The following is a 16,082-nucleotide window of genomic DNA, read 5'->3' on the forward strand; positions in this document are numbered from 1 at the left end:
AATGGTCCTTATATCTTAAGCCTTGGTTGTGAAGAGCTGAAAGTCAATGACTCCTTACTTATTTACTTTTTTCTTAACCCAAAAGAAAACATCTGTACTTTACCAAATGTTTGGTCATTTGTAACGTTACGCTTTATAATATTTTAATAAACTTATTAATAAAGATGTTATTTCCTTGTGGATATACCATTAATTTCATCGATTGTTTACTTTTTTAACACGAAGGATTTTTCCTTATAATACAAGATCTGTATTACTCATGAGTATGTTTTCTGCTCTAAGCCGATAAAAAAACATTTATCATAGTGAATTATTCGAATGTATATATTAACACAAAGTTTGCAAAAAAATATTAGATATCGTACATCCCGGTCCTGAACTATCAGTAATTCCAGAGGCGAAAAAACTAAAAGAGTTTAAAAATTCACATCTTTGCTTTAAACGTAGAACAATTATAAAATTGTTTTGCAAAAGATATTTCGTTAATAAATAAATTGATATTTTAGTTATAGCGGAGAATTGGGTGCATATTTGTTCGGACACAAATTCTTTTCAAATTAAAAACACTTGGTCTTGGCAGCGAGAAACTGAAAAAAATTACAGATTTTGTTTTTTAAAAATTGCAATTTTAAAATCTATTTGGGCATCTTGGCTTTTATAGTTGATGCGATGGATAATAATAAATATCCCCACATTCTTTGCTTTCATTGACGCTCCTTCAAATCACCGCTGCTTTTGTTTGTGTATATTGGTTTAGTTTCAGTTGTCAAAAATAGGAGGGATACGGGACTGTAAAATTTCTCAAAAGCTGTTTTTTTATAACTGTTTCTGTAATAAAAAGTATTTTTCAAATTGCTCACAAAAATATGGATATATAACTTAGAACATCCCAATTTTGAATAATGTACAAAATAACTAGTACAAAGACCTAAACATATGTGTTACAAATAGATACCAATATGGAAATATCCTCGAAATTAAGATTTTCTATGTCATCAGGAGTGTTTAAGTATTTGTTTTGGAACCATAGTGGTTCCAAGAACATGTATGGTGTGTGTCAGATTTCATAAATTTGTATATTTTTATTGTAGTGGACTATGCACAGAATGGTTAAGAACAGTCATAGTTAAAAAAAATGTGTAAATAAATTTGTAATATATGTTAATTTGAAATTGCTACTAAAATTATATTTGTAGCATTTTAGAAAAGCTATGTATGTAGATAGATGTATGACTATTAAGGTTATGTATTCAGTTATTGTATAGTGTTTTTTTTTTTTTTTTTAAGTTGTATGATAAAGTCATAGAACTTCAAGAAAACATTATATAGCATTTGGGGATATTTGTGTAGCAGTATCTGCTTGTGTCAATTACTATCACCGAGGTGACAGAGATTTTAAATTTGCCTATATTTTTTTAGAAAATATCTTCAGGTTTGCAACAAATAGTTTTTTTCTTAAAGATTTGAGTTGAAGCATGCGGGATAGACGAGCTGGTCTGAAGCAAGATCTTGTGCAAAAGACTGAGTGAGCTGTTGTAATAAGATAAGGACCTTATTTGCCTTTGGGCAGCAATGAATTATACCCTTTGAATAAGTCTTCTTTAGGGTTTTTTTTTTTTTTTCATGGGCTATTGCCCAGAAACTGTCATGACTTGGGGGTTTATTTTGATTTAGATATGGATACAGAAATCTTCTCTGCAGAGTTGCCACTCCACAGGGAAAACCTGGAAAATACAGGAAATTTTGTTTCTTATTCAGGGCTGCCACTTCACAGGGAGAACAGGGAAAACCTGGAAAATACAGGGAATTTGAAAATCACCTAAAATAACAGGGAAATGCAGGGAATTTTGATTTTTTCTTTACAAACTGGGAAAATACAGGGAATTTTGTTTTTTTATTTTTGTTGTTGTTGTTGTTACTTTACGTCGCACTAGAGCTGCACAATGGGCTATTGGCGACGGTCTGGGAAACATCCCTGATGATGAGCTTCTCACGAATCCNATATATGGGATATTTAACCATGATATTTCAGCTATACTGAACTATTTAATTTATTATAGCATTATTTAAGTCTGTTCAGCTGTTTTTCCAGCAATTGAAACTAATAAATATAGTTAGCCCATTATAGCTGACACAAGAGCACAGTAATTGTTGTTTCCTCTTAGTATATTGCATATAACATGTACAGGGAAAACAGGGAATTTTTTTTCCAGATTTGAGTGGCAACCCTGTTATTTTCATCTTTTAAAAAAATAAAAACCACTCTAAATGCAATCTATGGGTTGTTTAAGAATAATATTTCAGCTGTATTAAACTATTTCATTTACTATGGCATATTTTTTTTAAGTATGTTCAGCTGTTTCTCTAAGTTTTTTCAGCAATTATAACTAGTATAGTTAGCCCAATGCAGCTCATACAAAAGCATGATTGTGTTTTTCCTCTTTATATATTTTTTGTATAATATGTGCAGGAAAAGCACAGGGAATTTTTTTTTTCAGATTTGAGTGGTAACCCTGCCCTAGTATTTTTAAGTTTCAATAGAAATATGGTGTTTTTAAGTATTCAGCTCCTCTTAAAGGAGAAAGTTTGAAAGCAACCTTTGCCATATTCTTTGAAATTTTATGATTTTTATTTATTTCTTTATTTTTGCACCTTTTAAACATTTACTATTTGATTATGGTGATAGTGAAAATGACTATGCAGTGATCTAATTATCTACTATTACAGGATTATTTTAGCTTTATAATTCAAATGGAAGACAGCGGTATTGAAAGTGATTCTAAGAGTGCTTTATTTGCTGCTGACTCTACAATGAATGCTGTTGGAGCACAGAGCACTGAAGATAAAATAGCTGAAAATATTGAATCTGTTAAAACTTGCTCCTTGAATTCGGAGGTGATGGAATAAGTATTTTGATGTTTTCTGCTCTGTTTTACAGCTTATTTTTAAAGAAAAGTACTTCAGATTTATTTTTGTACTGCAACGCTTATCAATATTGCTATATCGTACCTCAAAATGCACAGCAGCTATTTTTCCAAAATCACATTAAGAAATTTAAATCCATTCAATGTAATAAGAATGAACAAACTCTTGTTATTTTTTATCCTTCAAAATTTTTTTTTAAAAAAAGAAATAAATTTGTTTACTTTTACTGTAATTAAAGTAAAATACTTACAACTTTTAAGAATCAGACTGGGTTTCATATTTGAAATGTTTTATTTTGTTGAAATTTTCAGGATAGGATCAGGATTGACTTAACATAAAATTATTATCAGGATTAACTTTACATATTAGGTGAGGCAATAATTATTTTAATATTTTTTGCTCTGTTTTGCAGTTTGTTTTTTAAAAGAAATTATTCCCGAGTTTGTGCTGCAATGCTTAGCAAATGCTGTATCGTGCCTCAAAATTTACATCAGCTATTTTTCCACCACCATATTAAAAAATTTAAATCTATTCAAGATAACTATAATTTTTTTTCCTTTTTTTTACGAAAAAAAAATTTATCAAAATTTTGAGGGTCAAAACAGATTGAATGTTTACAAAAAAACATCAATTTATGCATGGCAAAATGTTTTGCAAAACGAGTGGACCACTACATTGACCATCATTTTGTATTCTACTTCTTCCACGCTAACTATTAAGGCACAAATATTTATATTGGATCTTTGCCTTGTTAGTCAACGATCATTCAAAAATCTTTGAACTAAGGCTATCAAAATCTACTTGTGCCAGCAGTCAATAGCAATGAACAAGACTGAATGAATGAAAACTATCTAATGAGTAGTGCCTAAGGAAATCATGACATGTATGGTGTACATTTAGTTTGACTATAAATGTTGCAAAAAACTGAAATTTCACGCAACTTCAAGGTTATTAACTATTTTCTCCTTCAGGGAACAGTATTTATAACCATTGTTGAACAGCCGACCCAACTTCTGGGTTTACGACTACTAATGTTCAGCCATGTAGCCTTGTAATTTTGAACCCAATTCAGAAGACAAGGGAACTCCTGGATCAAGTATTATGAGAAATTGGCCTTCGTGGAGGACTAACCCACATTTGCATTACATGGAGAGGAAAATCTCCCTTGATTAGCCTGACAGAAAGAGTACTCTAACTTATGATCCGTCTACCACTCAGGATATTTTACGTCAGCTCTGTCAGTGCAAGGCGGGTGCGAAATCAACCAGTCATCGTTGGGATTCGAACCTGGTTCAGCTCATTGGAAGGCGAATGCTCTATCCCCTAAACCACCGGGGTTCTCAGAGAACAGTAATGAAATTTGCTGGAAAAAAAGCCTTGATTATAACATAAACGATATCAATTCCTATTTGTATTTTAATACAGCCTTTACTTAGTAAGTCCCTTAATTTTGATTAGTTAAATACAGAAACAGTTAGGGAAAAGCTGTAATTTAGGTTTAAAAATGTAATTTTGGCGAAATATGGATATCTGAAGTCGGCTCCTTCCCCTGAGGTGGGCTTTATTCTCTTGCTAAAATTTACTGAGGCAGTGGGTTACAAATTGCTATCTAGACAATTGATATTATGTTTGACATTTAATTTTTTATGTTTCCATTTTTTTGTAAACATAAAATTGTGCATTTTCATGAGTTACTGACAAAAACTCAGTTAAATGGATTAAGAAAAATTATAGAAGAAGAAAGAGAATGCAATTTTTTTAGCAATCAGAGCTATTGGCATTTTAATTTGGCTAATTATTAAAAATTGCTGTGATGAAATAAATTCAATTAATATGGCTACAATAATATCTTAAAAATTCGCTAATTTTTATAGATATTTCTTTCTTCTATTTTTCTTTAATGAAAAGAAAAACTTTCTAGCAATAATTTAGTTTTTAACAAACCTTTTCCCAAAACTCCAACAACAGGACCTCAGCAATAAATTCTTGATGTCTATAAATAAAATCTAACCCTTATTTATTGAAACAATGATGAATATTTATTTTTATAGGACAATGAAACTGATGTTGTATGTTTCAAAGGAGGCTACAAACCTGTCAAATATAGTTCTACAACATCGTTACTTCAGAAACGCCTAGGTATGGATGGAATTTTAACGCTTTTATTTGTAATAGAAGTAATAATTGTTTGTAATTTTATTCATTATTGTGCTGATTTTAAATCTACTTGTTTTTCAATTCCTATTATTAGTTCACACTCTCCCTATATCTTGTTCAAATTTTCAATCGTTAATAAAATAATATTTTATTCATCCACTCAAGTTCAAATGCATTTTAGACTTTATTCAATTCCTACTATTAGTTCACACTCTCCCTATATCTTGTTCAAATTTTCAATCGTTTAATAAAATAATATTTTATTCATCCACTCATGTTCAAATGCATTTTTTTTAATGCAGTGGATGACACTTGATGTTAATACAGTTTTTTCAAATATTAATTAAATAAGGATGAGCGAAAACGAAATGGAATTTTCTGATTGGTTAAGCGTTAGTCATTGTTTTAAATTTTACTATAAGCAATTCAGTTTTTCGCATATTTTAAAAATAACACAAGGGATAATTTCTAACTTTCGATATCTAAATAAAAAATAGTTTCCTACGCACATTTAAATATTTTTTTATTTTATATTCACTGTGTCAGATAAATTCAAAAAGTACATTGCATAGTAGCACGTGTGGTCTGCATCACCAAATTTATACTTTTATAGTTGTCTGATACCACGTGCCTTTTTTTTTTCTAATTTCTACTATTTGTTCAAACACTCTCCCTATATATATTTATATATCTTGTTCAAATTTTCAATCGTTAATAAAATACTTTTTATTCATCCACTCAAGTTCAAATACATTTTCTTTTAAACTTGTAGTGGATGACGCTTGATGTTAATACAGTTTTTTCAAATATTAATTCATTTATTAAACTTAATTGATTTTGGATTAGATTTTGAATTAAATTTTAGAAAAAGTTTGAAGTATTCAATAAAATGTTACTAAAATAGTAGTAGGAATTGACTTTAAAAATTTTTTTATATTACTTGTTATGTATTCAATTAGCTAAACTGACATGATTTAACTACAAAAAATATTTCTAGGCTAATGAAATTTGAATTGGTACTTATTTTTTGTATAGGAGGAATAGAGTTTTTGCGAATTTCTTTTCTCTTATTGTTTTCTATGAATTATTTAATTTTACTCATTAAGCTAATTTCAGATTTATTTATTTTCATGTTTTCACCTAGCTAAACTTTTCGTATTTTAATATAAAAAATTTATAAAAGAAATTAGAATTAACACTACTATACACATGTTTTCTTCTATAGTATATTTTATTAAGCTCTATTTTACAAAAAATATTTGTGTATGTTTCATAATTTTATTTAAGATTGTAAAGCAACTTCATAATTTAATGTTTAATAATTTTTTATGCAGAAAAACAAATTCTTCAAGCAAAAAAGTTCCGTTTAAGAGAGCAAAGTTTAGAAGGTCTTCCTAAAAAACTCCTTCCATATAACAGGTCAGTAAGTCATTTTATCTTTATCTTGTATTCGTTTTGTTTTTATCTTGTATTTATTAATGTCAAAAGAACTATAGATAATTCTGGTTTGACAGAGTTTTAAAAACATTTGTAAAGACCATGATTTTTATTGTAGCAATGTTTTAAACTGTGCAAAATTGCATATTCAGAGATGTTTGAAATTATATTAGTTGACAGAGTGCGGGCAATAATAATCTTATTACATTTTGCTCCCAAGGAACCTTTTTCTTCTTGGCTATGATTTATAAGTTTCTGATAGTGACTATGAGTAATGCATTAATCTGGCCTTATAAAATAAAGAAACTATGTGGAGTGAAATTGATTGATTCTAGTGTGCGAATCATCCTGAATATCACATGCAATCTTGAGTATTAATGTGCAAGGCATATTTAAATGTATGCCTTGCATATATATTTGGTAATTAAACTGTAAATATGGTATGAGGACTGTAACTTACCTAGAAAAAAGAAAAAAATTGGTAATAAAACCATTTAATTTTAGGGAGAAGTAAAATATAAATTATCATCAATTATAACATTTATTTACTTGTAAGAAAATTCCCAAATGTATATGCGTGTTATAATTTAAAAAAAGACAAAACAGTAATGGTTTGTCACAGATGATTTACCTCTCCCGAAAAAGAAGAAGAAAAAAAAAGCTGGAAAGAAGTACTTGTACTCAAGGTTTTTTTTTTTTTTCAGAAGGAGAGGGCTTTTTACAGTTTTTTGGTAAAAAAGGAAAGAAATAAAAAAAAAACTCGACAAGAATTTTAAAATTTGCTGCTTCTAATTTTATTACATATACTGTTACGTTTTTTGGTATAACAAACTGTTATTACTGTATTATAGTTAGTGTACTTGCAGCTTTATGATAAATTTATGATTGAAAAATTTACTAAGCTAATGGAAACATAATTTGTTTAGAACATTTTTTCCCTACACATTAATTAATAACAATTTTCTATTATTAACAATTTTCTACAATTAAAAGATAGTGTGATATTAAATATTAGTTTTTTAAACTTTTTAAAACAGCTCTTGCACGTGAAACTGGATTGAATTAAATAAAGCTGTTATACGTTTTTACTATAAGATGATGGCATATAAAGACTTTGAAGCTATTTTCTAACTTCTTACTTTAATTTTAAAATATTAGTCGAGCTTTAGACTGTAAAACCTGTATATTATGCCTAAAAACTCATCCATTATATCATTATGCACTTTATGATCTTAATATTCTTAATATTAATGCTGTTTATAATCTTTGTGTTATTATTATATTCCTTTGAGAAGTTGGTCATAAGATTGTTATCTGTGCCTTGGTATTACTTATGTTAAAGCTGTTCATTTTCATTATCTTTGAATTCTTTAATATATATATGCTACTGCTACATACAACATACAGTATTATCTCATAATACAGTATCAATCAGAACAAGCAACTCTCCAAAAACAACCATGTAATACATTTTATGGGTTACTCACTTAATGAAGCCACTTCCTGAGTGATGTCACTCTTTGTTTACAAAAACACCTAGAATAAATGTTGGAAAAATATTAATTTATTAAAAAACTTAATTCGCCTAATGACATGTTTCAAGCGCTCAAAAATAGCCACCCATTTTCTAGATTTGCCAAACATGAGAAGAAACAAAAATGATTTGAAATATAAAATGCAAAGTTGCCAACAAAAAGTGGAAATAATGGTGAAAAACTAAATTAGAAAAACTTTAGCAGCGGATGTGAATAAATATAACAAGAATAAAAATGAAAAAATAGAACAAGGAAAATAACTGTGGCTGAAAGGATCAAATCAGGTTTTAAGGAATTTCTATGCGCTATGGAGAGGTGTTGTGGAAGATGGCTACTTTTACTCTCAACCAAAATCTACAATATGGATGTTTTATAAATATATATAACCGTCATTGAACAACCGACCCAATTCTGGTTTTAAGACTACCAATGTTTAACTACATATCCTTGTAATTTTGATCCCAATCCAGAAGACAAGAGAGCTCTTGTGTATTGATTTGTTATGGAAGCATGAGGACTATGCAACGCAACAGATCTAACGTGCACCAGTCACCATTTACTACACGGGGAGTCTACACCGGCAGGAATCGAACCCACGATCTCTTCGGTATGGGTCCAGTGCCCTACCAACCAGGCTATCTCTGCCCAATGAATATATGGTTGACCGTGTAGAGCTAACTCCAGATGGTGCTAGGCATTAAAATTTGCTGTAAGACTTCTGAGTTACTACTTCCGATTGATTTCCATGCCTAAGCTTGCCATTTAATATTATTTTATTTGTAGTCTTCACAATATTAAACGTACTTTCAATTTAATTTTCAGCGAAACAAATAACGAATGAATTCCGAAGACCCCACAAGCATGCTATGATGCTGCCCAAAAAATAAATCTGGCAATATTTTACACTATTATAACCAAATAAGGAATAGCCCCAAAATTTTAGCAAATCTTACACTTTATTTATGTTATGATATTAATTTTCTTAAATTTGTGTCAGACTCACAACCTCTTAGAATTTTTAAATAGCAGAAATCTCTTATGAATGGTAAAATTTTGCTTAAATTTGACCAAACATCACAATAATAAAACTTCCTAGAATATTAAGTTTGTTCACATATCCCCTCGTAAGCATGGCCTAAGCGGAGGGATACACCGGAAGTTTTTGTAAAAATTTCTTCCGGTTTTAGGAAGCTTGTTATTGTTTACATTCAGTCAACAATCCATGTAATGGAAGGAAACAATAGGATTCCCCATAATCGAATCAAATTAAGTTGCATTATGTCAGGTTGCTATATTGTGATTGTACAAAAATAGCACAAATAATGACACACAGCTTTAATTTCATAGATTAATAATAAACTGTTTTGCATATTTTAAATTTGTTTTACACTTTGTGCTCATCTTTAGTGGATGTTGATACAATGTTTCAGCTGTAATTGAATTATATATGTGCTAGGTTGGGAAAGAAAAACAATGCATGCTTGCTAATGTACAATTAAGAAATAATATTGTAACTATAACACATTTATAATGTGAATTAAAATATTTATTATTTTATAGATTAAATGTACCTAAAACTCAGGCACCTGTGGTGTCAAAAACAGATTCTCACCCTTTAGTTTCATGGGAAAGTGACAGGTATGAATTTTTATTATTAAGTGTTTACTGATATAAATTATTTTTGTTACAACAAGTGAAGAGAAATTTCTTTATTTTTTAAAGGAATTCTTTTTTTAAATATTTAATTATGTTATTCATATATCAAAACAAAATATTTGATTCTGATGTTTATACTTTTTATCTGTATTTGAAAATCCTGGTATATATTAATATAAAATCTAACAAACTTTGTACTGTCAAGGAATTTTATTTTAACTCCAAAAATCAGGGAAAGTTGCAATTTTTTTACAAGGACCTGGAATATTCCTATATCATACCTGGAAAATAACCTATCTTAAAATTGTCAGTAACAGTAATCAGTTCGTGAGATTCAAGTTAAATAATTCAACATCTATTACAATTATTTGTTATAAAAATTTCATATTTTAGTCAAACTGAAATGTTCCCTTCCTCATTTAGTATCTTTTTTACACAGAAAATACTAATATTTCACATTACAAATAAAAGAATCAAAGTTTTCTGATGAAAATATGGTCTCAATTTTAATTGAAATTTACCTGGAAAAGAAGTCATGGAATTTTTTTTCAGAAATTGAGTGGGAATCCTGTCTAAATTAACAATAGTTTAAATCTCTTAAAAATTTTCATTTAAAATATTATTGGCTTAATTTCACATTTATGCTATTATGATTATTGTTTATTGGCTTTTTTCTGAATAAGTTGAATATAAGTTATTCTGAATAGTTGGTTTTTTACAGCAGCAGTTCCCAGTTTTGTTCAACTATGGAACCCTAAATAATAGATCCTTTCTAAGCAGAGCCATAGCTTTATAAATTAAGTTTCTTATCAATTAAAAACATAATAACCAATAAGACTACTTTGTAGCTTGAAAATTATTTTATGAGAAGAATATTTTTTCACTTTTTTAATAAATATAGTCTTTAAACTAGGGGTTTTGTATAACAGCTGTTTTGTCCAAGTTCAAAGTGGCATCTAATCAAATTCTTAATTAATTTTTTAGTTTGAAATTGAATAAAATAAGCATATTTTTTTTTCTCATTGAAATAAAAATTTATTGTTTGTTACGTTGAGAAAGAGTTATCAAGGAAACATATTTTTAATTTAGTTATTTAATTATGATTTGAAAAAAAATAGTGAAAAATGCAATTTTTTTTAAATATAATTGCATAACATTCTCTTAATTTATTCAATACTTTGTTGTTGTAATTATAGATTTCAAAAATTACTGCTGATTAAAAACAGTCCTTTATCTTGGAACCTTGTTAGTATTCTGAAGAACCTTAGTGTTACAGGGAATTTCTCTCCTGTTTATATTTCTTTGTAAATATAAAATAAATTTGAGAGCAAAATAATTGTTTCATTTTTACCTGTCAACTTGTCTGGTCCCTGAGACAATAGATTATGTGAAATAAATCATTTGTTTATCTTGCAGTGAAGATGATCTTGACTATCACCCTATTACAAAGTCTTCAGTGAAGGAAATTTCTGAACAGCTGTTGAAAGATGGTTACAACTTGGACTTGACACCTGATGATGAAGACCTTGATCTGATTCCACCGCCAAAGCCAGTCTCACAACGATGCATTTGCTGTTCTGTAAATTGTACTTGTCTTATTCAGTAATATTCTAGTCAGGTGAATTATTATTATGCTCAAATAGTAAGGAACTTTTTCTTCTAATCTTAAACAATAGGGAAATCTTGCATTCATATTCTCTATTCATTAAATGCATGATGAATTTAAATTATCCATTTATGCTTAATTTATACCTTAAACAGGGTTGCCACTCTATAAGGAGAACAAGGAAAACCTGGAAAATGCAAGGAATTTAAAAATCACTTAAAATAACAGGAAAAATGCAGGGAATTTTGAGAGTTTTTCTTTAGAAACTGGGAAAATACAAGGAGTTTTGTTTTTTATTCTCGTTTTTAAAGAAATGGTGACCACTCAAAGTGCAATCTATAGGATATTTAAGGATGATATTTCAGCTTTACTAAACTATTTCATTTACTTTAGTATTATTATTATTTTTTTTTTTAGTATGTTCCGCTGTAACTTCTTTCTTTAAGTTTTGCCAGCAATTAAAACTAGTATAGATAGCCAAATATAGCTGACACAAAAGGGCAGCAATTATGTGTTTCCTCTTAATATATTGTGTGTAATATGTACAAGGAAAACGCAGGGAATATTTTTCCCTGATTAGAGTGGCAACCCTGTTAAAATTCCCTGTTTCTAACAAGGCTTCCACATGGTCAGGAAGTCATGGAATCGTCAAGGAATTTGATTTTGGGGTATAAAAAGTCTCAGAATTGTCAGGGAATGAGATTTTGGACAAAACTTTGAAAATGAATAAGTTAAAAAAAATAAAATAAAAGAAATAATTTTTATTATTCTTCTAAAAATGTTGCTGCGACGAGGTTAAAATTTTTGTTAGCATTCTTAAAAATTTGAATATAAATTTATTAAAATATAATTTTTAGTTTTAATTTTTTTTTCTTCTTAACCATGTTTGCTGATTTATAAATACTATGTTTTGAAAAAATAATCTATCTGTATAAATAGTTTTGATTTTTAATCACAGAAAGGATATTTGATGACTGGCTGTATTATGACTCATGTTATTTATTTTAAGCTATCTTACAATTTATTTAGTATGCGAGGGAACTCTGGGATCAAATATCGGGAGAAATTTTTTTCGTTCGTGGAGAAATTTTTGATTGAACTTACCCTCATTTGCATAACACGGAAAGGAAAACCTCACATGGTTAGCCTTACAGCAGGGGTTCTAACCCACGATCCGTCTACCACTGAGGCTATTTCCAGTCAGCATTGTGATTTGTGCGAGCCGGATGAAGAATTCGTATTGACCAGCCATAGCTGGGATTCAAACCCGGTTCACCTTGTTGGAAGACAAACGCTCTGTCCCCTGAGCCATCACTTCTCTTTTTTCTGTGTTTATAGCAAAGAAAATACCAAAAGTTTCTTACTTAAGTATAACAGAATATATTTTTTTATTGCATCAGAAAATCTTCATAGAGCAATGCTTTTTTTTTGTCAAATTATTTTAGATTGATGTGTGAAATGTGTAAAAAGTATTATTTCTGCGATTATGAATGTAGAATTTTTCTGTTATTTAATGTTAGAAGATATAAGGCTGGGCTGAATGTGTCATAAGTTATATGTTTTATTCTTATATTATATTTGGTGTCATTTTTCTACTTTATTATATTTACTTATCTATAAATATTATTATTACTCATATATTTTTTGTATACTGCAATTTTTTCTATACGATTGATATATAAGTGGGATTAGTTGAAGGATACTATTATGGCTCTTTTAAGAAATATCAATTTCAATATTTGTTTTGTGTTTCTGTTTAAGTTATGGAATATAATTGTTATGAATCCCCCTAATTACTCAAAGTGTGCATCTGTATATTGTAATTGACATCTGTATTTTTAAAATCAAACTGTTTATTTAAAATGTTAGTTTTCTCAAATTTAATAAATAGTCACCACTTTTTACATTTTTTGGTGAAGCTTGCAATCCTGATGTTTTAAAATTTAAGTACCACAAGCTGTTATAATTACATACTTTTAACCTCCTTAGAGTTTACCACAGATTTCTGTTTAAATAAAAAAAAAATTTATACATGATATTTTTAAAAATCAAAATAAATACCTTTTTTTTTAATTGTTTAAAAAGAAGGTACTAGGCTGATTGAGCAATCATTGTTACTTTTTCATTATGTCATAATAATATTTGATCAAAGTTGTTTTTAGAAATCATATTATACAAGTCTTATTACCCCATTCTATATTTGTGTTTAATTCAAATTTTTTATTGAATGTTTTTTTAATAGTATTTTATAAATGATGGGCATGATTGTCATTTTAAGTCAAATATACTGATAGATTGTTAAATGATGTTTTGATGTTTTTTTATGCATTTGCTTTTTATTTACTTTATATGTACTATAAGGTGCCATATCTCTTAAGTTCTAATGCCATTGTTAAACTAAGTTTTAATTTTTGTAAATTTGTCTGTTCTTTATTGTTACTTTTTACTCAGTTTCTGCTCAAAGTATTAATTTGCCACTATACTTTTATTTTAATAATAGATTACTTTTTTAATCTAACTATATAGTTAGAACACATAATACATCATTGATCAGTACAATTTACATAACAGGCAAAAGAAATGTTTGTTATACCCATTCAATTAAGTTAGGTTTTTCTATTTGTAAGAATATGTTATCACAAGTCATCAACAACACACACACTCAAGTCATTCAACCACAATACACTTCGGTCCATTTCAAATGAAAGTGAAGAATGAATCATTTTACATGATTGATGAATTACTTGCAAGTTCACGTGTGCATCTACTGAACTGTGTTCAGTGAGATTCTTGCACTATCATGTGCAACTCTGCTGCATTTTGCAAGATATTCTCAATTTCAGGCTTCATTTTTCGCTCTCTGAAATCAAATCGAAAAATCTTTTTATATTGGCTAATATAAACAATAAAAGAGTTATTTTATCATTAACTAGTTATTGTCATTAACTAGTTATAGCTTTGTCAGAAACTAGTTATTTTATCATTATCATGCAAAGTCTTTAAAAATTATTTTGCATTTTGTTAATGTATATAGTGCTTAAAAGGGTGCTTATTTTTTGTTGAGATATTTGGCTACGCACCCTGTATATTCAAAATATATTCTTAAATAATTTTAAAACTTAAGCATTTTAATGCTCAAATGACAAAAATCAGATTGAGTGATTTTACTGCTTCCTGATGATTGGCTTTTCTGTGATACAACCTACAAATTATGTATTCAAATAACGAACTTAAATGATTTTTTTTCTTAGTTATTGCCCCTTGGGCTATAAAAGAAGGAAAGAAATTAATATTGTTAAAATAAATTATTTCTTTATAGCTTTTTAGATATTTTATTTGCCATTAACAAAAATAGATCATTCTATTACCTCCAAAGCTATTTGTTTGTTCTTGTCATTTTTTTTTTACCAGTAGAATATGATTTGTTTCTGTAGTTTTATTTTTTCTAAGTATTATTTGTTTCATATTTTTTACTTCCAATCTGTGATTCTCAAATGGTTTATTATGAAAGTCAGTTAGTTGTATTGCAAAATATTATGTGCTAAATCTTACAATGTACTTTGTACTTGTGTACTAATTTTGCCGTATACAGTGTGATTTTCAGATGTCCAAAGCCTTGTGATAAAAATGGTGAAATATGGAAAAAGTATTATTGTAATCCTAAAATATTTCAAGAAATATTCATTGCTTAATCCAAAAAAAAAATGGTATCAGTACAATTTTGATTTTTATTATTATTTTTCTTTAAATTCTTAACAAATTAACATGATTAACTAATAACTTATATATTTTAATTCTAAAAATAATATGATTTACAAATATTTTTATAGCTTAACTATTTTAATTTTTAAAAGTTATCACCTAAGCTGAAATAAATGTCTTTGATGTTTGGTGTAATTTGATTCCATAATATACAAACCAGCAAAGCTTCCAACTTATGAGATATTGCCATTTGTGCCAGTGCAATTCTTATCCAATACTTTCAATAATGCAAATTTCTTTTTTATTACTATTTTAGGCAACATAAGGGTTACAAAATTATACAAATTAAAGAAACAAAGCATTTATGGTTATAAAGATGTGATATTTAATTTTAAGAAAAATATTTTAAAATAATAGAAATTATTGTAAAATAATTTATTTCAATAATGGGGAAAAATGTTTCAATAAAGGGAAAATGATGGGGACAAATGTTTCATCAATTTCACAAAATTTTGAAGATCCTGTGTTAAAAGTGAATTTTCTTCTATATATTTTATTTAGAAAGAAAAATGATGTGATTTTTTATGTATTTTTTCATTGAACATTCCAAACTAAGAAATAATATTAATTAACAACTTGGGTACCTCCTCAGTTGTTAGCTATAAAAGGTTTGAAAAGCATATATATTTAAACGTTTTGCTCAAGCATTATTCCTTTCATTTTATTTGGAAAATATTACCTAGTCTCCTAGTCATCTTATTATACATATATTAATAAAGTAATTTTGCTAGTTGGAATTTATTAACACAGCAATCCACACTTTAAAAATTTATTATTATATCAAAACGCTCTGTAAATTTGAATGGAATAATTGATCATTTCTTAGGAAAAAAAATTCTGATTTAAATAAATGTTTTTTTTATCAAAAATTTCTTAATTTAAATCACTGACCTTGCTAGAGGGTCCCTTATGTAAATTTAACCAAGATAGAATAAACAGCAATATATCAAAGTCTGATTAATCACTTCCAAGGAAAGTTTTATTTGAAGAAAAAAAAAACTCCA

At 28.1% G+C, this 16,082-nt stretch overlaps 1 protein-coding gene across 1 annotated transcript; it reads left to right on the forward strand.

Moving 5' to 3' along the window:
* The first annotated feature begins 56 nt into the window (after nt 1-56).
* On the forward strand, nt 57-12,071 carry LOC107455181 (protein FAM219A). The gene is made up of 6 exons (XM_016072660.4): nt 57-263; nt 2,728-2,895; nt 4,977-5,064; nt 6,417-6,501; nt 9,615-9,692; nt 11,127-12,071. Exons 2-6 carry the CDS (start codon nt 2,752-2,754, stop codon nt 11,314-11,316), a joined length of 585 nt encoding a protein of 194 aa, XP_015928146.1. The 5' UTR covers nt 57-263; nt 2,728-2,751; the 3' UTR covers nt 11,317-12,071.
* The last annotated feature ends 4,011 nt before the right edge of the window (nt 12,072-16,082 follow it).

This window comes from Parasteatoda tepidariorum, chromosome 7 (assembly GCF_043381705.1).
Source record: "Parasteatoda tepidariorum isolate YZ-2023 chromosome 7, CAS_Ptep_4.0, whole genome shotgun sequence".
Taxonomy (NCBI): Eukaryota; Metazoa; Arthropoda; class Arachnida; order Araneae; family Theridiidae; genus Parasteatoda; species Parasteatoda tepidariorum.